This window comes from Tupaia chinensis, unplaced genomic scaffold (genome assembly GCF_000334495.1).
Source record: "Tupaia chinensis unplaced genomic scaffold, TupChi_1.0 Scaffold138400_2, whole genome shotgun sequence".
In the NCBI taxonomy this organism is placed as follows: domain Eukaryota; kingdom Metazoa; phylum Chordata; class Mammalia; order Scandentia; family Tupaiidae; genus Tupaia; species Tupaia belangeri.
Window position 1 is genome coordinate 19,332 of NW_006198298.1, and position 26,698 is coordinate 46,029.

Sequence of the window (26,698 nt, forward strand, 5' to 3'; positions counted from 1 at the left end):
AGCAGCACTTGTCACAGGCCTGGCATTCATACACCTGGCATTCGCTAAGCACACAGACACAGTCAGGCAGAAGACGGGGGCGGAGTACGTGAGGAAAAGAAACCACACCCCTGAGAAAAGAAACCACACCACTGAGCAAGGACCAGACTGGCGCTTTATATACACACACATACACAGAAGTACAGGGTTGCAATAAGAAAATACACTCTGTGTTTGGGTGAACCCCCTACACCCACTCAGAACACGCCAGGTTGGGCAAAAGGGAAGGGACAACCATAAATAAAGACTAGGAAGGAAGAGGATTGCTCTACGGGCCAAACAGGCAGGGAGCAACAGGCTAGGAGGAGTCATTCCCTGGAGAGAGCAACGCAGCGGCACAAGAGAACAGTAGCCACAACTAAGCCTGCAACGCCTGGCGGGGGCACCCAACACGGACAAAGAGAACAGGGTAAACACGAGAAGCAAAATGGCAGAGAGGGCTTCCTTCCCTGTGCCAGGAGCGCGGGCCCTTCTAGTTTACATCCATGAACTCAGGGCCAGGTGGGGAACCGCAGGCAGGGGAGGCCGGGGGGCTGGCCGAGCCGGGCTGGGAGAGCAGGCGGCGTGCCACATCCTGGCGTTGGTAGAAGAGGACATAGGCTGCCTTGGACTGCAGGGAGAGGACAGGATTCAGTGTGGGCCTCAGGAGAGGGGAGCCAGGAGAGGGAAGGGGAGAAGGGAGATCAGACATCACACCTCAATCTGATTCTCATTCACAGGCGAGACGCTGTTGTCATCAAAGTAGTGCCACTGGCCGCTGTCCTTGTTGCAGGCAAATGTTGTGTCTGAAAAAGAGGTGGCTGTCCTCAACCACGCTCCTGGGCCCTGAGGTGTTGAGCTGTTCTCACCCCTCACCCCGTAATGGTTCCACTGGCTCGCATGCTTAGTACCCCCTGGGGATATCCTCACTCACCACCCACCCCAGCCAGACCACTCAGGGCTTGCCCCCTGCCCACAGCTTGACACGTACAGTGTCCATCACGCATGCCTCCATAATGGTTGGAAACAGCAATGAGATCGTATTTGTACAGCTCTGGAGCTGACTCGTTTTGCGGTTTGATGACAAACTCGGAGAAGTCCAGGTCCCTGTGGGCGGAAAGAGGGTTCACACTGTGCCCTCCCCCACTGCCTCTTCCTCTACCTCCCTCCTGCCATCCTCGCCACGGCCCCAGACCGGATAGGAAATTCCACAAGGGTGTCCAGCTTCTCGCGGGAGAACTTGGTGTAGGAAAAGCGTTTCAGGTGAATGATGAGAATCTCGGGCAGCATCCACAGGTCCAGCTTCTTGGTGGCCAGCTGGTGCTTCTTGCAGGAGGGGCAGTACCTACAGACAGGACCCAAGGCAGTGAATAAGCATCTTCCTTCTGTTTTCTTAAAACAGTTTTTTGCCAGATGGCACGTGCACTCGCCAGAGACAGAGACAGAGGGAAAGCAAGAAATCACTCCCTGGGGGGATGGTCATGCCACAATCCCTTCTCCTCTATTTTCCTCTCAGGATTTTAGGCATGCACACAATGTACCCATTGGGACTGGGGCTCTAACTGTGGTCAGCCATGTGGGATCCAGCGTCTTAACCACCACGCTACCTGGTGGGCAATGAACAGGCATTTTCTGAGCACCTGCTGTGGGCCCTCTGTAGTGTCTGGCCTTCGTGAGCCATGTCAGTCCATAGAGATGCTGCTTACTTCTGGCCTGCCCGGTGCACAGTTTGCTCTCTTCACGCTTTTAAAAATACTCTAATCCTGTCATTAAGTACTTCCTGGCAGCCTTTTATATAAGTTTCTGCAGTACTTTAATATTTCTGTTTGGGTTCTGGTCAGTGCCACACTAGTCTTCTTTTGGAGCCTGCCTGTACCCTCTAGTTCCTTCTTCAGATTTCAGGCACTGTTCATTCACCAGGTATTTACTGATGGCTTGTTGTCTAGCCCTCTGGTATTATTTTGTATTTCTGTTCGATTTCTGCTCCAGGGAGATGTTGCTCTTATTTCTGAGACCGGCTTTCTTGTTTTGGTTGTCTGTTTAGTCTGCAAGTGTCTCTAGAGTATCTACTGAACACCCAGCCCTACTATAAGCAGTGAGAAAAGATACACAGAGAACCTCAGAGTCCTCACTTTCAAGGAGTTGACTCTCTAGTGGAGAAGAGAAATGACCCAACAGGAGGAGAAGGACATGACAATAAGTGGCAGGCCCCAGCTAGAAAGAGAAGGAGACTGGACAGGCAAGAAGAGCTGGAGAAGAGAGGAAATGGAAAGGCAAAGGGGGAGGACTAGCTTTTAACAGCAGAGTAAGAAGAGTTCCTCTGGTGAGGGAGAACCTAGAGGCCTGAGCAAAGCAAGGAGCAATGCCGTGTACATAACCGGGGAAAGGACATTCCTGGGAGAAGAAAACAGACCAGGCTAAGGTGGGACTTTTCTCAGAGTGTGGCAGAAAAGGTAGAAGGGGGTATGTATGGAGAGGTGGCAGGGCCTGTGCAGGTAGTGTAACCCAGTGACGCCCCCCGACCCTGCCTGGCCCCTCACCAGGGGTTTTCCTTCTCCAAGGTCTCCACGGTGGTGAAGAGCTCAATGCACTCCTGCAGCCGCACTGGTGCCTTCTTCAGCACGTACCCAACGCAGTCATGCTTCACGTAGCCCTAGGGTAGGGGAGCAGACAGCTGGATGGCCAGGTATGAAGAAGGGGGCAGAAGCAGGGACTGGGAGTTTCTGACCCACACATGCAAAGTGCATCAGAGCTTGGACTCTGAAGTTAGAACCTGAGGCTCTGGAGCTCTCTGTAGGTGTTCAGGGTCCAAGGTCAGGCTGGACCTAGACGGATCTCTTGGCTCTGTTCCCAGCTGGAGCAGCTGGGGGTTGGATGTGTGAAGAGTGGAGAGGCAAGAACTGAAGAGGACCCCTCTCCCATATCCCCAGGACCCTGCTTACCTCTGCCTCTGCCTCATCATAGTAACGCCTCTTCATCTCTGGCTCCCAGTCGATGGCAATGTATGGCTGGGCTGGGGGTGAGGGGGATGCGGGCATGGGTCTTGCTGCCAGGAAACCCTGCCTCCCACATCTCCAACCCCGACTTGCAGTCAAAAGGGCTACCATGGACATCCTCAGCGGAGGTTGTGCGGTCGCTGGTCCCGTTGGAGTTCACAGTCTGCAGGGTGAACAGCTGCTTGCGCCGTCGCCTCGGGGGCCACTGAGATGTGCCAAGGCAGTTGTCCAAGAGGAAGGGGCACCTGCTGGTGGCCCCAGAGCTGGGTCCAGCCTGCTCTGGCTCAGGATCTCTAAGGTTGCCTGAAGTCGAGGGCCCAGGCATGTTATCTTTATCCTCTTCATCATCATCATCATCATCTCCTAGGATGGGGAGGATGTCAGAGATAGGGATGTGTGAGCCCTGGCGGGGGGCTGAGTGGCACACTAAATGAACCTGTGTGGGTCACACCTGGCCCAGACCCCCATCCCTGACCCTCAGCCCCTCACCCCCACTTAGGCCACAGGACCATTGGTATAGACCCTCATCCTGATCGACCCTCTCTTCCCCCTCTCCCTCACCTTTTTCATCCCCATCGTCCTCATCATCTGAGCTGGGTTTGGTCACGTAGCGTCTGCAACAGAGCAGAGGAGAGTCCCAAGGCAGGGGCACAAGGACAGTGGGGACAGAGCCCGGGACTGTACTTTGCTGATGACAGAAAGCCATCATGAACCCGCACATAAACAGTTCTAAATCAAGGAACTGCGAGGGCTGAGGTAGTGACATACGAAGGCACGAAGACCCTGAAGATGTCAGCAGTAGCCTGATAACGTAGGGCATGTGTGCCAGGAGTATGCAGTGTGAGGCTAATGAGCCCCTGGTAAACAGCTGGACACCTAGCTCTAAGTGTCCACCAGGGAAGGCCTCTGAGCAGTGCTCTTCTGACTGTGAAATGAGGGAGGAGAAGTTAGTGCAGATAAGGCAGCGCTGTGTTTGCCATATAAGGACTCTGGATTTTAGGTGGGATGGTAAAAACACACAGAACTACATCTCTCCGAGGAAGAGACAATGAAATACTAGATGATGTTGTCTGTTTTTCATCTGGCTTGTTCACCTCCACATCCCTAGCACCTAGAAGAGGCAGCAGTGAAGCCAGTGATCTAGAGCAAGGAAAAAGCCCATGTGGTTTTCGACGGCCATGGTAAGTTTGAGCTGTCTTTTCCATGTTGAAGAGGAGGTATCTGAGTTGGGAGCCCACCTCCCCTGGAAAGGGGACACTTACGAGAGCCGGTACATCAGGACATTATACAGGCCCTCCCAGGAGAAACGGTCTCGGGGTACTGACACCAGGAGTGGGTGCCCAAAAAGCATCAGGCCATAGTAGGAGTTGTTATAGTCTCGGGCTGGGGTACGCTCCCTCAGGTAGACAGGAACCACAATGTCTTCTCTTGAGCCCTCGATGGCCTCAATCCGACCCGATACCTCATACCTGTGGGGAGTGGACATCAGGTCATGCCTGATCGTGGCATCCCAAGAAGGGCTTCTTGATTTTCTCAGTTGGTCCACCCACTCACCCTTCATAATCAGTATATATATTTTAAAGGGTCTAAAAAGTCAGTCAATGTTTTACACTTTATAAATTATTAGATAATTTATATAACATTATGTGTTGTGTTATAATTTTCTTTTCTAAATTAAAAAAATTATTTAACTTCACCAATTGTCATTATGTTTATTTTATTGAAGCTGACGAGAGAGAGAGAGAAAGAGAGAGAGAGGAAAAGTGAGAAAGCAAGCTGCCAGGTCCAGGACTCAAACTGTAGTCAGCCATGTGGGAGTCCAGCTACCTTAACCACATGCCACCTGCTGGCCCAATTGTTTTCTTTTTAAAGATTTTTGCTATAGGGCACGTGTGCTCACCAAAGAGACAGAGAGAAAGAAAGTGAGAAATCACCCCCCGGGAGGATGGCCATGCCACACCCTTCTCCTCTAGCCTCCTTTTAGGATTTTGGGCCCGCATGCAGATGCACCTGGTGTGAGCTTCAAGCCTCTGGGTCCAGGACTCAGACCATGATCGTCCATGTGGGAGTCCAATGATGAAACAATTATGCCATCTGGTGCCACCCTCCCCCAGTTTTTTTATTATTGTTTTCTTTTGTATTTTGCCAGAGGACACACACGCTTACCAGAGAGAGAGAGAGCGAGAGAGAGCGAGAGCGAGAGAGAGAGCGAGAGCGAGAGCGAGAGCGAGAGAGCATCACCCAGTGGGGCATGATCACACTGCAATCCCTTCTCCCCTATTCTTCCATCCTGTCAGGATTTGGGGCATTATGAACACACATACCTGGTGTCTTTCAAGCTGCTGGTCTAGGACTCAAACCACATGACCGGCCATGTGCGATCTAGCTTCCTTAACCACTAGGCCATGGAGTCCACCTACTATGTGCTATTTTTATAAAGTACTCAGGTGTTATTTGAGCACTGAGAAGGTTAACAAAAATTTTTAGTGACAAAAGAGATTTAATAGGGGCCAACTCTGTTGCCTGGTAGTTAAGGCGGCCAAATCCTATATGGCCAGCCCTGCAGTTTGAGTCCCAAACTTAGTGGTTTGAGAAATATGCTGGTATATGTGCTTGTGTGCTCAAAATCCTGACAGGATGGAGAAATGAAGAAGAAAGAATTGCGGCGTGACCATCCCCTATGGGGGTGTTTTCTCCCCCTCCCTGTCTCTCTCTAGTATACATGCCCTCTGGTAAATCTTTTTTTTTAAAAAAGAGATTTAATAAAACCAATTCCTTGGCAGATGGCATCGAGGTTAAGGTGGCTGGAGCTCACATGACTGACTGCATGGTTCAAGTTTTGGACCTGGCAGTTTGAAAAATTCACCAGGCTTGTGTGTGTGCAAGCCCCAAATCCCAGGAGAATGGAGTAGGAACTGGGGCAAGGCCAGCCCCCTGGGGCTTTTCCTTTCTCTCTCTCTCTCTGCCTGTCTCTGGCGAGTGCACATGCCCTACAGCAAAAATTTTAAATAGAAACAAAAACGAAACCATTTTCTTTTCAGAAAATACTGGTTTTTTACAAAGAAGTTTTCTATTCCCAAAGTGCCATTTTAGTTTTTAGTTATCTGAAGATTTAAAAAAATTCCTGAATGCTTCTATGTTTAGAAAGCAGCATGTTTCATATTTCAGGAATTTCATTTTGCCTTTGAAGACTGTGATAGTTAAGGAGTTCAGCTCAGTTCCTGGGACACAGGAGGGGCCCAGTGAGTGTGGAATGAAATAAATAAGCAGCAGTAGCCACCCTCCTGTAATGAGGAAAACATCAAAGGACGTTCTGTATGTAGTCTGTTTGCTTCCTGCCATGGACAGCCCTAAACTCTTGGCTTTCCAAGGCATACAGTGGAAGCTCTGTGTGGGACAGGTACCCAGTGAATAAGGCAGAGGGAAGAGAGAGGTGGTTAAGGCAGGACCACACAAAGGATGTGGACTGGGTTCCTGAGGAGGCACCACCTCCCCTCAGCCCCCTCACTCACACAAAGATATCATCACGGTCCAAGATGCCGCTCAGAGGCTCCTCCAGCTGGTAGAGCTTATAGAAGCGGTGACTGAAGACATCAGCCACCATCATCTGGGAATGGGATAGAGAGGGCTTGGTCAGTCTGGAAGGTCTCCCCTAGGCCTCTGCCTCCTCGCTCCTGAACCCCCCTCCCTACCACCCGGCCTCCACCTGCAGTCTCACCCTCTCTGGCGAGATACCCGTGTGTTTGGACAGAGCCACACACAGATCTGAGATCTTGCCTTTCTTGGGGACCACGAGTCGGTGCTGAGGAAGAAAAAGTATCCAGAAAAGATCAGAAAGGCTTGTGGTGAGTTAATGTAGGGAGCCTTGAGGTATGACAGATAATTAAACTCTGACTGCATGGCCCTGACTATGACCCTAATCTCCCCAAAATCCCCCTTACCTGCTCTGGCTTGCGGCGGGGATCCATGGGGATGAAGAAGACCTCCAAGACCCTCTTGTGGCTAACAGGCAGTGGGACGCTGAGGTAGCAGAAGGGGTCGAAGGTCACAGATACATTGCCACAGTCGGGGCACACCAGTGTGGACTTGAAGAGGCCATGGAAAGTGTCCACGATCACAGAGTCATTCCGTCGTTTGTGGTTCAGCCAGGCCTCCTGAGCAACCTCCTGTTGACAGTTTGTGATGGGTGATGGGGCTTATGTGAACAGGGGAAAGCATGGCTTGGGCGGGGGTGGGGGTGGATATCCATGTGGGGTTAAGGGTAAGGCCACTGCTAAAGCCCAGAGCTAGTTATGGCTGGGGCTCTCTGAAGACTGTGAACACTATCAGAACTGGGGTTGATTTAAGGCAGAAGACTAGGTTGTAACTACATAACTTTGGTCTGGATGTCGGAGTACATAGGGTGCTGGAGCTAAGGTTGGAGAGGAGGCTGGATCTGACATCAGGGTACAGGAACATAAAAAAAAATGGTGGTGGAGTGTTGAATATTCCAGAGAGGCCAGAGAATCGAAGACTGTGACCACTATCAGAACTGGGGCTGATTTAAGGCAGAAGACTAGGTTGTAACTACATAACTTTGGTCTGGATGTCGGAGTACATAGGGTGCTGGAGCTAAGGTTGGAGAGGAGGCTGGATCTGACATCAGGGTACAGGAACATAAAAAAAAATGGTGGTGGAGTGTTGAATATTCCAGAGAGGCCAGAGAATCTTGTAGGCAGAGGCCTTAGTAGTTTCTTTTTTCTTTAAAGTTTGCTATAGGGCACATGCACTCACCAGAGAGAGAGAGAGAGAGAATGAGAGAGAAAGCAAGAAATTACCCCTCAGAGGGAATGGTCATACTGCTATCCTCTCTCCTCCATTCTCCTCTAGGGATTTTGGGCACGCATGCACACATGCCTGGTGTGATTTCTCAGTCCAGGTGTGCAGGACTTGAACTGTGCAATCAGCTATGTAGGATCCAGCTGCCTTAACCTCCGTGCCACCTACTGGCTTAGCCTCAGTGGTTTTACTGGGACTCTCAAGAGGAAGGCTTTCAGAAGCAGTCTACCTGATCAGGGCGCCCAGCAGCATCACATAGCTCCACATATTCCTTCTTCTTGACCCGGTTGAGGTCCTCATGTAGCCCATCCAGGAGGAATGACAGCAGCTCCTGTGAGTCATGCTGCTGGTAGCCCAGAAACTGGGACGCAAAATGGCCAACCTTGGTCTGAGAAGATGGGCAGAGTCGTCAAGGAGGGAGCTAGGAGAGCCCAGAGAAATTGGGGTGGGGGCAGGGCTGAGTCACACCTTGAACACATGAGGCACAATGGAGCGGTGGTGGCCAGACCAGGCCTGTTTCACCAAGTCCGCATAGGCCTCTGCAATCTCTCCCTTCATACCCAGCGGATTGTGGAAGTTGAGTTCCTCCAGGTAGCGGCTGGGGGGGGAGGACTCGGTGAGCTGTGGCACGTTGCTGAGGCACTGCAGGGGGCAGGCACGAGGTGAAGAGGGAAGGTGGCCAGAGGGGATGGAGAAAAGGAAGCAAGGAGAAAGGAAAATGGGGGAGAGAAGGGTGGTGGGGGAGGGGAGGAGAGAAGATGTTAGTATTTCACGAGAAGAATGTGGTGGCAAAGGACAGAGGAAAAGGGCATGCAGGGTGCATGAGGAGAAGCTCAAGAATGGATATGGGCACATCAATTCAGACTCATGGGCCTTAGCTTCCAACCTGACCCTTGGTCCTGCAGTCCTCCCAGTCCCCTAGCTCTGTCCCTGATTCCAGCTCCCAAAGCCCACCCCTGTGGCTGTGCCAGACATGGCTCTAAGAGCCCAACCTGCAGGGCTGAGTTCATGAAGCACGTGTTGCCCAGATTGGTGAGGCCACAGATGCCCGGCTGGCCCTGGAAGTCCTCATCCTCTTCGGACGTGGTTTTCCTGTGGATGATGAGAAACTCTCAGCTGAGGGCCTTTTACATGTAGTGCAATGTACTCAAAGGCTCTGATATTTGTCCTACTGTGGGACACTCCCATTTTGGATCAGACACCCCAAGGGCTCACTTGACATGCAGCCGTGCACTGGGCCAAGTGCCATCTTTGTTTCGGGTCTCCATGATGACCAACTGGGTTGGAAGGAGAGAGAAAAGGGAAGGTATTAATGGAGAGCCTCACGGGCACCCAGCCCTCACCTCCTCCAACCCGAACACACCTGATGGGCTACCTGCCAGTCCACTGGGCAGAAAAGCCCCCTCCCCTTACCTGTCCAGTCTCAAGGGCAGCGTCGAGCACTGTGATGTGTGTGTTGCACAGTCGATCCAAAGAGCCTTCTGAGTTCTTGACCCAAAGCCGAGTCTCTTCCTTGGGGCCCACCAGAAACTGCTCCCGAGCTGTGCGCAATATTACGTCTGTGGAGAGAGGCAGAGCTTACTCAAGGCCTTCCTGAGACCCAGGATGATTGTCTTAGCATCTCCAGCTCATCCCACAGACCTGACATACCTACACTCAGGAACTCAGATCCCCAGCAAATATTCTCAGTCACAACTTCTACACCACTCAAGTGCAACTCTAGTAGATTCCCTCATTGCCTCTGCCCAACCCGGCCAATGTACAGCTTCTTGGTCCTCCAAAGTCTGATCACAGCGTAATCCCAAGCATCCTTAGGTCACTGAACTGTAATCCTTGGACTCACCAATAGAATCTGTGTGGCTGAACTGAGCAGTGCGAGGTGTGCGCAAATCACTGTGCCGGACAAGCAGCAATTCTACTGGGTACACCTCGACCTTCTGGATATTGGACAGCTCTACAACCTGTAGGGCCAGAGGGGTACACACACAGATGTACCCACACCACACATACATGGACACAGGCATAACACTGAGACCAGGGAAGCACACACATTGGCTTAAATACACAAGTGTACAAAGATGCACACACGATGACCAATACAGCTGCACAGGTGGACACACACTGATATCTGTCTAATGAGCTGCCAGCAGAGGAGTGTACACACATATACACGGATCTGGACCCACCCCAGGCCCACAAGACCTTCCCTGTGCTCTACCCCCCCGCCAGAGAATCACCCCCAAGTACTCCCCTAATACACACTGTACCTTGCGTTCGATGGGTGGCTGGCCATGCTCTAGACCATACCAGCTGACCAGGTAATGCCAAGCAGCTGCTGGGAGCAGCACGTAATCCTTGCCTTCCACCAGTCCTGCCTTAAGGCGCCAGTTTACCTGATCTGTGGAGGTGGGGGTTGGGGGTGAGGGTGGTAGAGAAAGAATCAGGGAAGAAAATGGTTGAGTAACACTGGCCCTTCTGCCAATGACCCGGCACAGGAAATGGGCTTCTGATCATTTGTAGGAATGGAGGGGACAAAAAGGCCTGGTACCTTCAAAGAGCTTTGCATTGTTGATACAGCCAGGGAAAGTACTGGAGTCCTGGTCCCCTCCCTGCACGTACACCTCCCACTGTTTGTACCAGTTCTGCTCCACAAGGAACCTGGGGCAGAGACAAGTAACAAGGGTGTCACATGGTTATCTGGTAGTTGTAAAACTTGGCACAGCTATTAGACTAAAAAGCGGCACATTACAACTCAACATCATAACCAAATAAATTAGAAACAAAATGTAGTCAGTGAAACTCAGACTATGTGTTACCCAACTTCTTAGGATACAAGAGATTTGACTAAAAACCAAAAATGTGCTCAATAATGGCAAACAAACCCCCACACTCGTAGTGTTGGGAAATACCAGGTTTTATAGAATAAAAGATCATTCATTTGTATTAGTCTGTGGGATGACACAGCTGAACTAGGTTTAAAATACCTGTCATTTGCAAGCTAATGTTAAAAAGGCTTTTAGTCATTTGTTATTTGTGCATTGTCCAAAAAGTTTACTTAGGGGACCAGTAGGTGGCGTGGTGGTTAAAGTGCTGGACACTCCCACATGGACGACCACGGTTCAAGTCCTGGACCTGATAAATTAGAAACAAAATGTAGTCAGTGAAACTCAGACTATGTGTTACCCAACTTCTTAGGATACAAGAAGAGATCTGACTAAAAACCAAAAATGTGCTCAATAATGGCAAACAAACCCCCACACAAATTAAAATAAATGAATGAATAAATAAAATTAAATAAAAATAACTCTTTAAAATTTATTTATTTATTTACATTTATTTAATTTAATTTGACCAGAGACAGGGACACACACACACACAAAGTGAGGGGGCGGGGAAGAGAGAGAGAGAGAGAAAGAGAGAGAAAGTGAGCAAGCAAGCAAGTAAGCTGCCAGGTCTAGGACTTGAACTGTGGTCTGCCATTTGGGAGTGAAGCACCTTACCCACCATGCCACCTGCAGTCCCCAATTGTCCCTAATTTTTAAGGACTATATCAATGGGAGCAAAATTCCTTTTTTTATTTTCTAGAAGTTTTTGCCTTAGGGCATTTGTATTCACTGGTGAAAGACAGAGACAGTAAGAAGGAAAGTGAGAAATCATCCCCAAGAAGGGATGGTTAGGCCACAGTCCCTTCTCCTCCTGGGATCTTGGGTTTGCATGTACACATGCCTGACATGGGGTCCAGGACTCAAATTGCGGTTGGCCATGTGGGAGTTCAGTAACATGCCTGCTACACCGTCTGCTGGCCCTGGAAGCAAAACATTTTAGCTAAGAAATGGATTTGAGGGCCAGCCAGTGGAAGGCAGTTGGATTTCACATGGCCAATTGCACAGTTCAAGTGCTGGACATGGTAGCTTGAAATACATACCAGATACATGTGTATGCATGCCCAAAATCCCAACAGGAGGGAGAAATGGATAAGGGATTATGGCATAATCATGCCCAATGGTGGGGTGACTTTTCACTTTCCCTCATTCTGTCTCTCCAGTGAGCACCTATGTGCCCTTTGCCAATATTTTTTAAAAAATGAAATGGTTTTTATGAATTTTGAAAATGTGCACATGATCTCAGCCAAAGGCCAAGAAGTAATTGAAAATTTTCTCACAAGTGCAAAAACGTTGGGACCAGGAGGTGGCATGGTAGCTAAGGTGCTGGACACTCCCACATGGCTGACCACGGTTCAAGTCCTGGACCTGGTAGCTTGCTTTCTCACTCCCTCTCTCTTTGTCTCTCTCTCTGGTCAAATAATAATAATAATAAAAACCTAAATGGATGAATAAATAAAATTTTAAAAAGAAATGGAAAAAAGTTTAAAATGCTAAAAAAAAAAATCATAAGGGAGTCAGCCCCATATTACAATGGTTAAACACATTGCATAGGGAGCTGGATCCTGTATGGCCAGCTGTGGTCTGAATCCTGGCCTCAGTGGTTTGAAAAACATACCAGGCACATGTGTACGTGTGCCCAAAATCCTGATGTGATGAAGACTGCAGCATGATCTTTCCTCATTGGGGGGTGCTTTCTCTCTCTCTCCCTTTATCTCTCTTTGGCAAGTGCATGCAACCTCTGGCAATTACCAGAAAAATAAATAAATAAATAAATAAAACAGGCCAGGAGGTGGCATGGTGGTTAGGGGCACTGGACTCCCACATGGCTGACCATGGTTTGAGTCCAGGACCTGGTGGCTTTCCCTCTCTCTCTCTGTGTCCCTCTCTGGTCAAATTAAAATAAATAAATAAATAGTTAAATAAATAATTCTTTAAAAAATAAAAATAAAAAAATAAACATTCATTTTTGCTATAGCACGCATGCAATTATCAGAGGGAAAGTGAGAAACAACTGCCCATGCACGTACCGGACCTGGCAACTTGCTTTCTCTCTCTCTGTCCCTCTCTGGTCAAATTAAAATTAATTAAATAAATAAATAAAGTTAAATAAAATAATTCTGTAAAAAAAAAAGATTAAAAAAATAAAAACAAAACATAGTTTTTTCCCTCAAAAGCTGCGTATCACCATTTTCCATCATTTTTGTATTTAGGATTTATTTGGGCTTTACAATAAATTTCTAAGCTTATGACTAGCTTTCTCTCTTAGAATTGTGGTAAAGCAGGGCCAGCAGGTGCAATGGCAGTTAAGATGCTGGACTTGCACATAGCTTACTACAGTTTGAGTCCTGGACCCAGTGGCTTGAAAATCATGCTGGGCATGAGTACATGTGTGTCCAAAATCCTGAGAAGAGAATGGAGAAGGGGTTGCTGTCTGGCCATTTCTCCAAGAAAGATTTCTCACTTTCCCTTTCACTGTCTCTCTCTTGCTCTGTCCAGTGAACACACATGCCCTATGGCACCCCACACAAATAAATAAATAAATACAATTGTGGTAAGAAATATTTAACATTGTTGGGGCCAGCAGATGGCATGGTGGTTAAGGGGCTGGACTCCCACATGAGTAACCATGCTTGAGTACCAGACCTGGCAGCTTGCATTCTCATTTTTTTTTCTTTCTCCTCTCTTTCTGTCTCTGGTGAGCATGCATGCCCTATAACAAACTAATAATAATAATAATAATAAAATTAAGTAAATCTTTAAAAAATTTAACATTGTCACAGCTGGCAGGTGGTGTGGTGTTTAAGGGCACTGGACTCCCACATGATTGATCACGGTTCAAGTCCCAGACCTGGCGACTTGCCTTTTCACTTTCCCTATTTCTCTCTGACTTTGTCACTCTCTGGTCAAATTAAATAAATAAAATAACTCTTTAAAAAATTGAACATTATAAACCATTTTTTCAGTGTACAGTTTAATTAGCTCTTTTTTAAAAAGATAATTATTTAATTGTATTTATTCATTCATTTGTTTTAATTTGACTAGAAAGAGACAGACAGAGAGAGGGAGGGAGGGAGGGAAAGTGTGAAAGCAAGCCACCAGGTCCTGGCATCGAACCGTGGTCAGTCACGTAGGAGCATCCGGCACCTTAACCACCATGCCACCTGCTGGCCCCTACCTAAAATTAGCTCATTTAAAGGAGAAACGTGCACGTACTACGAAGATAAACATTTAGAGCCACGTAAAAACCACCTCTGTAAAACGCTGAGAATTCTAAAGGCTGGAAAATACTCAACATGCAGTAAATGCTAATGTTAGCTCACATACACAATCTCCTTCCTACATTCATGCACACAAACCGGCTCTGCTACAGAATTTTTGACATATATATAAGGTTGTCCCAGATATTTAACAGCCTCAAATAAACACTTTAAAATATAACCTAATTGATAAACCTAACATTTATTGGCTGTTTATCCAGCAAGTTAGCCTCAGAAATGAGATTTTTTAAATGTCAACTTTCAGAGACCAGAATGTAGTGTGGTGGCTAAGGCACTGGACTCTCACGTGGCTGACTGCGGTTTCAAGTTCCAGACCTAATGGCCTGACACTCATGCTGGATGTGTGTGTGTGTGCAAGATCCAGAGAGAATGGAAAAGGGATTGCAGCATGGTCATTTGTCCCCCTCCCCCTGGAATGATTTCCCTCTCTCGCTGTATCCCTCTTTCCCCCCTTGATGAATGTACGTGCCTTGTGGCAAAAACCAAAAAAATTAATAAATGAAATGTCAACTTTCTCTTATTTATAAAAGGATAAGAGAAATAGGGAGGACAGAGGGATAGGCAAATATTTCTGCAAAGCTTTTGCTGGGTTTATTTGTTGCACTGAAGTCCACAGACCCTGCCAACATCCCTCATGCCAGGGAAATATACCCTCCTGGCCTATGGCTCAGGTCACAGACCTTCCCCATCATTCATCCAGAAGACCCCATCACTGACCTGACCCTCCCCACACACATCTTCATCCCTCCTTCATAGTTTTACTGGCCTCAGTCTATGAGGTTAATTTATTCACTCAAACTGATTATGGTCAATGGTGCCTTCAATGCAAAGGGAAGTGTTGCTCAACTTTATGTTTTAAGTTTTTGCTATAGGGTGAGTGTGTGCTCACGAGGGAGAAAGACAGACACAGAAATCACCTCCTAATCTCTGCCTGTGATCTTGGGCATGCATGCATATGCGGCCGGTGTAATTTTCAAGCCGCTTGGTCTCTCAAACCACACAGTAAGCTATGTGGGATCCAGTGCCTTAACCTCCATGCTACCTGCTGGCCCTCAACGTTTCTTTATTCTTAGAGGTTTTTGCCATAGGGCGCATGCACTTGCCAGAGAGAGACAGAGATAGTGAGAGAGAAAGAAATCACCTCGCCAGGGGGATGGCCACACCACAATCCCTTCTCCTCCATTCTCCTCCTGGTATCTTGGGTGCGAGTCTGTGCAGGCGCGTGCGCGCATACACATGAGCCTAGTGTGATTATCAGGCAAATCAGGTTATGAACTCGAACTGCAGTTAGCCATGTAGGAATACAGAGACATAACCACTATGCCATCTGCTGGCCCCCCTCTACTTGTTTTTAAGAGCAGATTTTTTAACAAAAATGAGTGCTAAAACCCATTCTTTGTTAAGCAAAGTTTCCAGACATAACTACAACCTGAATTTCTAAAGGCCTCATAGATGACTGAAGTTTTATACAAAATTTTACAAAATATTACCACTATACTGCTTTAATTAAAAGACACTGAAATCTCACAATCGTGTTAGGCCAGGTAGCAGTCACAAGAGCACCCAAGTTATATTTACTCCTATTTTATTATTTTGGATTATATTGCAAATGGTATCTTCTAAATTAAAAAAAAAATTTAAGCGAGTTTATTTGCTATAGAGCATGTGCACTTGCTGGAGACACACGCAGAGAGAGAGAGAGAGAGAGGGAGAGAGAGAAAAGTGAGAAAGGAAGCTGCCAGGTCTGGGACTCGAACTGTGGTCAGCCATGTGGGAGTGTTCAGCACCTTAACCACCATGCCACCTGCTGGCCCTGTCATATGCATATTTTAAAAATTAGTTGAAATATTCTTCCCCATGGTATTGAATACCCCATGGTATTCCCCAAATATATAGAGCATAGAATTCAGTACAGTGGCATGTGTCTGCAATCCCAGTTACTCAGGAGGCTAAAGCAAGAGGAATCATTCCACTTTTGAGGCCAGACTTTAGTTACACTTTGTCTCTTACAAATGATTCTGAGTAAATAGGACTTGGTAAGGACTTGGTAAACAGGACGTTTGGTTATCCAACAGGGATCCCCTGTACATTATTTCTTTATATTTTCACTAGTATTTTATAAAGGTCTTTGTTGAGTGTATTCCTAAAATATTTGGTTCTGTCTGTGGTCAAAAACTATTCCTTCTTAAGAGAAATTAAGTATCGGTTCATGTATATAAACAAAATTGCTCTCTTGGTTTTTCTTCTCCTTTTTTTTTGCAAGTTTTATAAACTATACCGCTTAACTCAAGCAAACTTCTCTTGTATTTCATAGCAGAACCTGCCCTTACAAAAATCTTTTCTGAGCCTTGAAAATAATCCATTTTTCTTTACAAATAATATCAGACAACCTAGCCCTGTGGACAATTTTGTTCTTAAATTATTCAAACTCTTGATTTTTGACTTTCTTCCCTATAAATTCTCCTGCCATGAAACTTTATAAATTCTTCCTCACTGCTCACTTTGGCCCTTGCCAGAACTAGGTTCTTTATATCCCTTCCCACCATTCCACACCCAACCCTTAATTCTCAACTCTCCAGTCATTAATGTTCCCACTTCTGGCATCTAACAGTTGTTTTCAAAGGAATGTGGGGGACCATGGTGCATCTGCTATTCTTGGTGGTTGAAATAAAGCCATGGCTGGGTATAGATACAGCACCTACTTTAAGGCCACGCAAGTAACATTCTGTAATATTGGGGAGGGCAGATAGTGGTGAATGTGCTCCTCTAGTGAACCTTCATAAAATACTGGCTAGAATTAAGGCATAGAGATAGGAGTTGCTTTCAAAAATGCGAAGAATGTTTTATGTTTTAAGTTTTTCTTAGTGACTCTATCAAAATGAAGGATTCACATACCCAGTAAATAAAAATTCTGCTTCTCTCTGTTCCTGTACTGGGCTTGTACTTGACTAAATTCACTTCTGTGTGGGTTTTGTCCATCTAAGTCACTATAGGCATCATCTAATTGGTTAAGGACGTAGCACTGTTTTCGGTCATTATTTCTCCAACTGAGGAAAAGTAGTGGCTAAAAAATGAGTTTCTAGAGAGAGAATTTTCTTGATACGGTGGCACCAGTTTTTCTGAAAATTGAATACTAAATTGGAAAGATGGATGTTTTGAGAGAAGAAATAGAAAAATAATGATGATGATTATAATAGCTGACATTTATTAAAGTTTTACTCTGTTCCAGGAATTGTAGTTTCTCACTGAATTCTCATAATAATCTTATGAGGTGTGTTCTATGTGTCATCCTTTGACAGTGAGGAAACTGAGGCAGAGTGAGGTTATTTACCTACGATCAAGCAGCTAAGAAGTGGCAGAGCTTTAACTAGCTGGGCTAGGTAGTCTGGCTCCAACTGCACCATCCAGTGTGGTAGGCACTAGGCACCCACAAGGGGTTGCTGTCTGGCCATTTCTCCAAGAAAGATTTCTCACTTTCCCTTTCACTGTCTCTCTCTTGCTCTGTCCAGTGAACACACATGCCCTATGGCACCCCACACAAATAAATAAATAAATACAATTGTGGTAAGAAATATTTAACATTGTTGGGGCCAGCAGATGGCATGGTGGTTAAGGGGCTGGACTCCCACATGAGTAACCATGCTTGAGTACCAGACCTGGCAGCTTGCATTCTCATTTTTTTTTCTTTCTCCTCTCTTTCTGTCTCTGGTGAGCATGCATGCCCTATAACAAACTAATAATAATAATAATAATAAAATTAAGTAAATCTTTAAAAAATTTAACATTGTCAGAGCTGGTAGGTGGTGTGGTGTTTAAGGGCACTGGACTCCCACATGATTGATCACGGTTCAAGTCCCAGACCTGGCGACTTGCCTTTTCACTTTCCCTATTTCTCTCTGACTTTGTCACTCTCTGGTCAAATTAAATAAATAAAATAACTCTTTAAAAAATTGAACATTATAAACCATTTTTTCAGTGTACAGTTTAATTAGCTCTTTTTTAAAAAGATAATTATTTAATTGTATTTATTCATTCATTTGTTTTAATTTGACTAGAAAGAGACAGACAGAGAGAGGGAGGGAGGGAGGGAAAGTGTGAAAGCAAGCCACCAGGTCCTGGCATCGAACCGTGGTCAGTCACGTAGGAGCATCCGGCACCTTAACCACCATGCCACCTGCTGGCCCCTACCTAAAATTAGCTCATTTAAAGGAGAAACGTGCACGTACTACGAAGATAAACATTTAGAGCCACGTAAAAACCACCTCTGTAAAACGCTGAGAATTCTAAAGGCTGGAAAATACTCAACATGCAGTAAATGCTAATGTTAGCTCACATACACAATCTCCTTCCTACATTCATGCACACAAACCGGCTCTGCTACAGAATTTTTGACATATATATAAGGTTGTCCCAGATATTTAACAGCCTCAAATAAACACTTTAAAATATAACCTAATTGATAAACCTAACATTTATTGGCTGGGTATCCAGCAAGTTAGCCTCAGAAATGAGATTTTTTAAATGTCAACTTTCAGAGGCCAGAATGTAGTGTGGTGGCTAAGGCACTGGACTCTCACGTGGCTGACTGCGGTTTCAAGTTCCAGACCTAATGGCCTGACACTCATGCTGGATGTGTGTGTGTGTGCAAGATCCAGAGAGAATGGAAAAGGGATTGCAGCATGGTCATTTGTCCCCCTCCCCCTGGAATGATTTCCCTCTCTCGCTGTATCCCTCTTTCCCCCCTTGATGAATGTACGTGCCTTGTGGCAAAAACCAAAAAAATTAATAAATGAAATGTCAACTTTCTCTTATTTATAAAAGGATAAGAGAAATAGGGAGGACAGAGGGATAGGCAAATATTTCTGCAAAGCTTTTGCTGGGTTTATTTGTTGCACTGAAGTCCACAGACCCTGCCAACATCCCTCATGCCAGGGAAATATACCCTCCTGGCCTATGGCTCAGGTCACAGACCTTCCCCATCATTCATCCAGAAGACCCCATCACTGACCTGACCCTCCCCACACACATCTTCATCCCTCCTTCATAGTTTTACTGGCCTCAGTCTATGAGGTTAATTTATTCACTCAAACTGATTATGGTCAATGGTGCCTTCAATGCAAAGGGAAGTGTTGCTCAACTTTATGTTTTAAGTTTTTGCTATAGGGTGAGTGTGTGCTCACGAGGGAGAAAGACAGACACAGAAATCACCTCCTAATCTCTGCCTGTGATCTTGGGCATGCATGCATATGCGGCCGGTGTAATTTTCAAGCCGCTTGGTCTCTCAAACCACACAGTAAGCTATGTGGGATCCAGTGCCTTAACCTCCATGCTACCTGCTGGCCCTCAACGTTTCTTTATTCTTAGAGGTTTTTGCCATAGGGCGCATGCACTTGCCAGAGAGAGACAGAGATAGTGAGAGAGAAAGAAATCACCTCGCCAGGGGGATGGCCACACCACAATCCCTTCTCCTCCATTCTCCTCCTGGTATCTTGGGTGCGAGTCTGTGCAGGCGCGTGCGCGCATACACATGAGCCTAGTGTGATTATCAGGCAAATCAGGTTATGAACTCGAACTGCAGTTAGCCATGTAGGAATACAGAGACATAACCACTATGCCATCTGCTGGCCCCCCTCTACTTGTTTTTAAGAGCAGATTTTTTAACAAAAATGAGTGCTAAAACCCATTCTTTGTTAAGCAAAGTTTCCAGACATAACTACAACCTGAATTTCTAAAGGCCTCATAGATGACTGAAGTTTTATACAAAATTTTACAAAATATTACCACTATACTGCTTTAATTAAAAGACACTGAAATCTCACAATCGTGTTAGGCCAGGTAGCAGTCACAAGAGCACCCAAGTTATATTTACTCCTATTTTATTATTTTGGATTATATTGCAAATGGTATCTTCTAAATTAAAAAAAAAATTTAAGCGAGTTTATTTGCTATAGAGCATGTGCACTTGCTGGAGACACACGCAGAGAGAGAGAGAGAGAGAGAGAGAGAGAGAGAGAGAGAGAAAGAGAGAACAAAACAACATCCAACAAAACATCATCCCCCAAGAGACATGGCCATGCCACAATTTCCTTTCTTCCACTCTCCTCTTAGGATTTTGGGTACACATGCATACACATGCGCCTGGTGTGAGTTTTAAGCTGCCAGTTCTGGGACTTGAACTATAGTCGACTATGTGACAGTCCAGTGATGTAACCACTACAGCATCTGTTGATCTACGCCTGGTGTGAATTTTAAGCTGCCGGTCTGGGACTTGAACAGGGGTTGACCATGTGGGAGTCCAACACCTTAACCACCCTGCCACCTGCTGGCCCTGGTATCTTTTACATTTTAATTTTCTAATTTCTTGTTGCTAGTACACAGAAATACAACTGGTCTTATTAAAGACACTTATGTTTATTTGTGCTTCTTCCAATTTGTTAAAATGATATGAAGTATGTGCTTATTAAAAAGAGTTACTAAATAATTTTATTTTCTATTCTCTAGTTTTCTCTTGTGTCTAGAGAAAACAAAACTGGTTATTTTGGTTAAGTTAATAATTTGCTTAATTATATTAGGTACAATTACAGAGAAATGGAAATATGGATATGCTAAGAAATATGATTTTCTGGGACCAGCAGTTAGCGTAATGGCTATGTCGCTGAACTCCCATGTAGTTGACTGCGGTTCGAGTCCCAGGCACGGTGTCTTAAACTCGCACTGAGCGTGTGTGTGTGTGTGCCCAGGATCCCGAGAGAAGACTGGAAAAGGGATTGTGGTATGGCCATCCCCCCGGGGGGTGATTTCTCACTTTCTGTCTCTGTCTCTCTGGCGAGCACACACGCCCTATAGCAAAAACCTTTTTTTGAGAGAGAGAAAAAAAAAGAGACAGAGAGGGAAAATGAGAAAGCAAGTCATCAGGTCCAGGACTCAAAACTGTGGTTGGCCATGTGGGAGTCCACTGCCTTTAACCACTTCACCTGCCACCACCACCACCCCCCTTTTAGAGATTTTTGCTATAGGCGTGTGTGCTTGTCAGAGAGAAAGGGAGAAATCACGGAGTGGGGTGGCCATGCTGCAATCCCTTCTCCTCCACTGTCCTCTAGGGATTTTGGACATGCATGCACACCCTGGCCTGGGTTTTAAGCCACCAGGACCAGGACTCAAACTCCAGTTGACTACATCAATGTAATCACTTGTCACCTGCTGGTCCCCAACTCTTGGTGCTTTCTGACATGCTTTTTTTTTTCTTTTAAGAGAGATTTTTACTATAGGGTGAGTGTGCTCGCAAGATAAACAGAGCAAGATAGAGAGACAGAAAGAAATCTTCTCCCAGGGAGGATGGTCACACAGCAATCCCTTTTCCTCTTCTCTCAAGATTTTGACCCTACAGTGGGCATGAGTTTCAAGCCACCAGGTCTAAGACTTGAACCACTGTCCACCATGTGGGAGTCCAGTAATGTAACTATTACACTATCTGTTGGTTCATTGACATACTCTTAATGCAGTTTTAGAAACTTAACCAGGGGCCAATAAGTGGCATGGTAGTTAAGGCACTAGACTCCCACACTGCCAACCATGGTTCAAGTACTGGACCTTTCTCACTTTGACTGTCTGTCTCTGGTGAGTGCATATGTCCTATAGCAAATTTTAATAAATAAAATCTCTCTTTTTTTCCCCTAGTTTCAGTCCTAGGGTGTGTGGACTTGCTAGAAAAAGACAGAAGGTTCAGAACCTCCTCTTGAGATTTGGGGCAGACACGCACACTGGCCCTGTGTGTTTCTCAGACTGCCAGGTCTTGGACTTGCACCATGCAATGGGATTCAGCTACCTTAACTACCACACCACTGGCTAGCTCAAAAATAAACTAAAAAAAGAGAAAAAGAATAAGCGAGAAAGATTCAAGATGACAGAACTACAGAGAGACTAAAAAAGAGAGGTTTTTTTTAAATAAAAAGATTTTACTTTAGTTATTTATTATAAAATTTGCTATAGGAAACATGTGAAAGAGAGAGAGAGAGAGATGAAGGGAGAAAACAAGCTGCCGGGTCTGGGACTCAAACCATAGTCAGCCATGTGGAAGTCCAGCATGTTAACCACCACACCATTTGCTGGCCCCATATTGTTGTGTGTTTTTATAAAGCTGACTACAAATATTCCCTGTCCCTACTTACAATTTATATCTTGTCTCTTCTAACTATTCCTTATTTTTTGATCAAATTTAGGATAGTAACACTGTTAAAGTGTTCTTTCATGACTCAACTCTTTTTTTTTTGAGAGGTTTTTGCTATAGGGCGTGTACCCAAGACAGAGAGACAGAAAGCGAGAAATCACCACCACCCCCTCCCCCGGGGGTGGGGATGGCCACACAGCAATCCCTTCTCCATTCTCCTCTCAGAATCTTGGGCACACACACCCAGCGTGAATTTTAAGCCACTGGGTCCAGGACTTGAACTGCGGTCGACTATATGGGAGAGTCCAGCAACATAGCCATTACGCCAACTGCTGGTCCCAGCTCAACTCTTTTTGAGGTAACACAAACTTGCTTTCTCCATTAAGGGACAAAGAATGATCACATTATCCAAAATTCTCTAAACTTCACATTTTAAGAGCGCTTCCATTTTTCAAACTTAATATTTAAAAAAATGCCACAAAACAAGCAGATTTTCCTAGATTAATTATAATTAATCACATATTATTATATATGCTAGTATCTTTCTTCAGATCCTCTAAGTTTAACCTCCTATTAGCCACTGTCACTTTCCCCTCACAAATCAGTACCCAGGGCTATAGCACTGACCCTCCTGAAGTACCTAAACAAAGAGAACCCCAACTGTGTTTACCTCTGGGAGGAAACTACTTGCACAGACCTGCAAGAGACTGTCTCAGCTAGCCCAGAGTTATATTTGTAGATGGTTCATCCTCAAAAACAAAAGCTGAAAATTTTCAAGGAGACTACACTATCTTACATTCATTTTTAGTCTTCGATGAGCTTCTCCCAAAAATTAAATCAGTTTGGATAACCAAATTAATTAATTGCCCTCGCCCAGATCTGCCAGCTAAGAGAAGGTGCAAAAATTAATACGGATATAGGGTATGTGACTTGGGATTAGTCCATAACTTCTTTTTTTAAAAAAATAATTATTTAACTTTGTTTATTTATTTATTTATTTCAACTTGACCAGAGAGGGACAGAGAGAGACAAAGTGAGACAGCAAATCACCAAGTCCGGGACTTGAACCATGGTCGGCCATGTGGGAGTCTAGTACCTTTAACCTCCACGCCACCTGCTAGCCCCAGTCCATAACGTCTAAATGCTTTATAAACATGTATTTCCTAACTACTGCAGCAAAAGTCTATAAAAATGGGTGGCAAGTTAAAGTACCTCAAGTTGCTTTGTTCTTATCTAAATCGATAAGCATAACAAAAAGTAGAGTTTAGTAAAAATGTTTCATAATAACCACATAGCAGAGACAAGATGGCTTCAATACTGAACCAATATTGGTGTGATACTTTTTTTAATGAGGTAAATTTCACATAACACAACACTAGACATTTTTAAAACTTTTTTTTAAAAAAACTTTATTTATTTTTATTTGACCAGAGAGGGACAGAGAGAGAGAGAAAGAGAGAGAGATTGGTGACAACGAACCAACATATGGAGCCCCTGCATTGTAAAAGGAACCTCTTCCACTCCTCCTACTGCTGAAGTGGTTAGGACTCTGTATAAATAAAAACAGAGCTTTTGGAAAATTAAAAAAAGATTTTATTTTATTTATTATTATTATTATTATTATATTACTTGACCAGAGAGAGAAAGAGAGAGAGAGAGAGAAAGGAAAAGTGAGAAAGCAAGCTGCCAGGTTCAAGATTCGAACCACGGTTGGCCATGTGGGAGTCCAACACCTTAATCTCCACGCCACCTGCTGGTCCCAGAACATTAGACATTTTAAAAAGTGCACAATTCGACAGCATTTAGTACACTCATAGTGTGTGATCATTGCCCCTAACAGAACATTTTCATTACCTCCTAAAGGAAACCTGTTACTAGTGGAGTAATTTTAAAGGCTATTATCAAGGATGACAGGTTTTCATGTTCTATCTACCAATGACACAATTGGTAAGGTTGTAAAGGTAGAAGATGGGGCAAGAACGAAAGCCTTGAGGCCCTTCTGAACATCTCCAAATGTCCTAGGTATTGTTTATTTTTGAGATGGACTGAGGCTTTTCCTTGCAGGAGAGCTATGATGTAACAGTAGAAAAACACTGCTTGGTTTTGTATGCTAATTTGGGGAATCTCAATTTATCTCCCCAGTAACAGGGACACACATTTCACTGGTACTGTTATTAAAGTGAGCTAAACTCACTGGAAAAAGACCTTAAGCTTGAAGTATTTGAAGAGCAGCAGGAGTCCAACAGGGCCAGCCAAGAGATGGAGGGTGGGGGAGTCAATGTGTAATCAAAGCAGCGATCTGAGAAGAAATCAGAATGGAAGCAGGGGACCAGACTCCTAAAACCTTTTGAGTTATTAAAAGGATTTACATTGCAAGAAATGAGAAGCTTTCAGAACGTTTTGAGGAAAAAACGGGCATCATCTTAAAAAAACAAAACAAACAAACAAAAAAATCACCAACAATCTGTGTACCTAAAGAGGAAATGGTATCTTTACAATGACGGGCATCATACCTACTAAAAACAAACAAAAAAACCTACTGTGTACCTAAAGAGGAAAACAGTACCTTTTTACAATTAGGAGATCTGGCAGACACCACCATAACCAAGTGATCAAGGAACTGCCAATGATATCATGTGAATAACATACAGCACCTCATATGATAAGGGCTCACAGTATGTACCTAGTATGATTTCATGTATCTATCCATTTTTCTATGTATCTATATACAGTGAAAGCTTAAACAACAAATACTACTTAGGGATGCAGACAATTGTGATAAAAAATAGAAGACTGTTAACATAAAATTCAGCATTCCCATGAAGCAGGGAGGGACACAGAAAAATTTCTTAAGGTAATGTTTTGAATATTAACCTGGGTGATAAATTCACATGTTTTTATTTTATTACTGTTTAATTTTTTACTTTAAAATAGACTCAGAAAAATAGCAAAAATACAAGGATTCCCCATATGCCTCATATCCACTAACATTTTACCTATCTGCTGAAAAACGTTGTTTCTTTAAGTGCATTGTTGGTGTTTTTATTTAAGTTGACAAAAATGGTGTATATTTGTGGTGTACAGCATGATATTCTGACATATGTACACATGTAAAACTAAATCAAGTTAATGAACATATGCATTACATCCACATACTTATCTGTTATGAAAACACTAAAAATCTCTTAGCAATTTTCAAGCATACAATATTTAATTATTATAGTCACCATTTTGTACAATAGATCATGAGTTATTCTTCTCTAATGGAAATTTTGTACCCTTTGACTAACACCTTCCCAATCCTCCCATTCATTTTTACATATGCTATTTTTTTCAGCCATTCAAGAATATGTTGCTTTCAGGATGGTTTTTTTACCTCCCCCAATTTTATTTCAGTATGTATTTCCTAAAAACAAGGATATTTGCTTTCCTAAGCACAGCACCATGATCACAATCAAGAAATTAGCAGTACTAATATCTAATCTACCAATCTTAGTCAAATTACACTGATTTTCCCATTGTCTTTTACAGTTGAAGAGCAAAAAATAATTTTATGAGGAAAAAAAGATGTTTTAATCATTTATTTATTTTCCTTGTCCCAGAATCCAACTGAGGATCACATGTTGCATTTAGATATCAGGACTTACTAAACTGCCTTAATTCCTTCAATCTGGAACAGTTCTTCAGCCTTTGTCTTTCACAACCTTGACATTTTTGAGGCGTACAGGCTGTTTATTTTAATAGGATGTCCGTCAGTCTGGGTTGCGTAAACGTTTTATGTAATCTTTTTAGGTCTTACGTATTTTACAATTTAAAAAGAAGAGTAGCTGCAACTCGGCGAAAAAGAAAGTGAACCCAGAAACATTAAATTTCAAGAAGCATTGGTTGGTTGGCAAAGAAATCGGTACAAGAAGCCCATTTATCAAGACACATTGAACTTTTAAAAATAACTGTTTTTGATTATTTTTTAAAAGTAGTAAAACAGAAAATAAATTAAACATCGCAGGCCCCTCCCGTGCTAATCACCTGCACTCTCTCCCGTCCTGGGAAGAAGGCCTCCGCCAGAGTCAAAAACCTCGACGCGTCATAAATTTCACTCATTCGCAGGCGCCATTTTCTGCCTCGCAGGGACCACCACCCCTCCACGGAGGTCTCTCCGCTCCAAGCCACGCCCCTCGTCGTCACGTCAACAAGCCCGGCCTCGTTCCCAGGCTCCAGGCTCCTCCACCACGCAGGCCCACCCCCCTCTCTGTCCCGGCCCGTCATTGGCTCCAGTTCGGCTCCTCTGCTTACGTCACAAGGCTCGCCTTGTTCGCAGGCGCACTAGAGCAATCACGAGCCTCTTTCCCCCGCCCCTATGCTATATTACGTAGCGCAGATAACGCCTCCCTGGTTTAAGTCGCAGAGACCGCCTCCTTCTCAGTTTCCGTGTGTTTCACCACGCAGGCCCGGTCCCTCCCCATAGCGGTTTCTCTCAAACCCCGCCTCCCTGCCGCGCCATAACAAAACCCATTTTGTTCTCAAGCGTCAGGCTGC

At 44.8% G+C, this 26,698-nt stretch overlaps 1 protein-coding gene across 1 annotated transcript in view; it reads right to left on the reverse strand.

Moving 5' to 3' along the window:
* Positions 1-357: 357 nt before the first annotated feature.
* The window catches only part of USP11 (ubiquitin specific peptidase 11), a 26,757-nt gene continuing 416 nt past the window's right edge, over positions 358-26,698 (reverse strand). Inside the window, exons 2-23 of the mRNA XM_027765465.1 lie at positions 26,456-26,469; positions 26,189-26,218; positions 10,381-10,490; positions 10,100-10,230; positions 9,676-9,793; positions 9,246-9,391; positions 9,048-9,109; positions 8,825-8,924; positions 8,301-8,474; positions 8,062-8,220; positions 6,956-7,180; positions 6,733-6,816; positions 6,527-6,621; positions 4,277-4,483; positions 3,576-3,628; positions 3,123-3,377; positions 2,961-3,031; positions 2,559-2,671; positions 1,214-1,363; positions 1,010-1,125; positions 736-824; positions 358-649 (exon numbers count right to left, since the gene is read on the reverse strand). Of these exons, the coding sequence (XP_027621266.1) occupies positions 512-649; positions 736-824; positions 1,010-1,125; positions 1,214-1,363; positions 2,559-2,671; positions 2,961-3,031; positions 3,123-3,377; positions 3,576-3,628; positions 4,277-4,483; positions 6,527-6,621; positions 6,733-6,816; positions 6,956-7,180; positions 8,062-8,220; positions 8,301-8,474; positions 8,825-8,924; positions 9,048-9,109; positions 9,246-9,391; positions 9,676-9,793; positions 10,100-10,230; positions 10,381-10,490; positions 26,189-26,218; positions 26,456-26,469 (2,640 nt within the window). The 3' untranslated portion in view covers positions 358-511. The remainder of the gene's footprint in view (positions 650-735; positions 825-1,009; positions 1,126-1,213; positions 1,364-2,558; positions 2,672-2,960; positions 3,032-3,122; positions 3,378-3,575; positions 3,629-4,276; positions 4,484-6,526; positions 6,622-6,732; positions 6,817-6,955; positions 7,181-8,061; positions 8,221-8,300; positions 8,475-8,824; positions 8,925-9,047; positions 9,110-9,245; positions 9,392-9,675; positions 9,794-10,099; positions 10,231-10,380; positions 10,491-26,188; positions 26,219-26,455; positions 26,470-26,698) is intronic.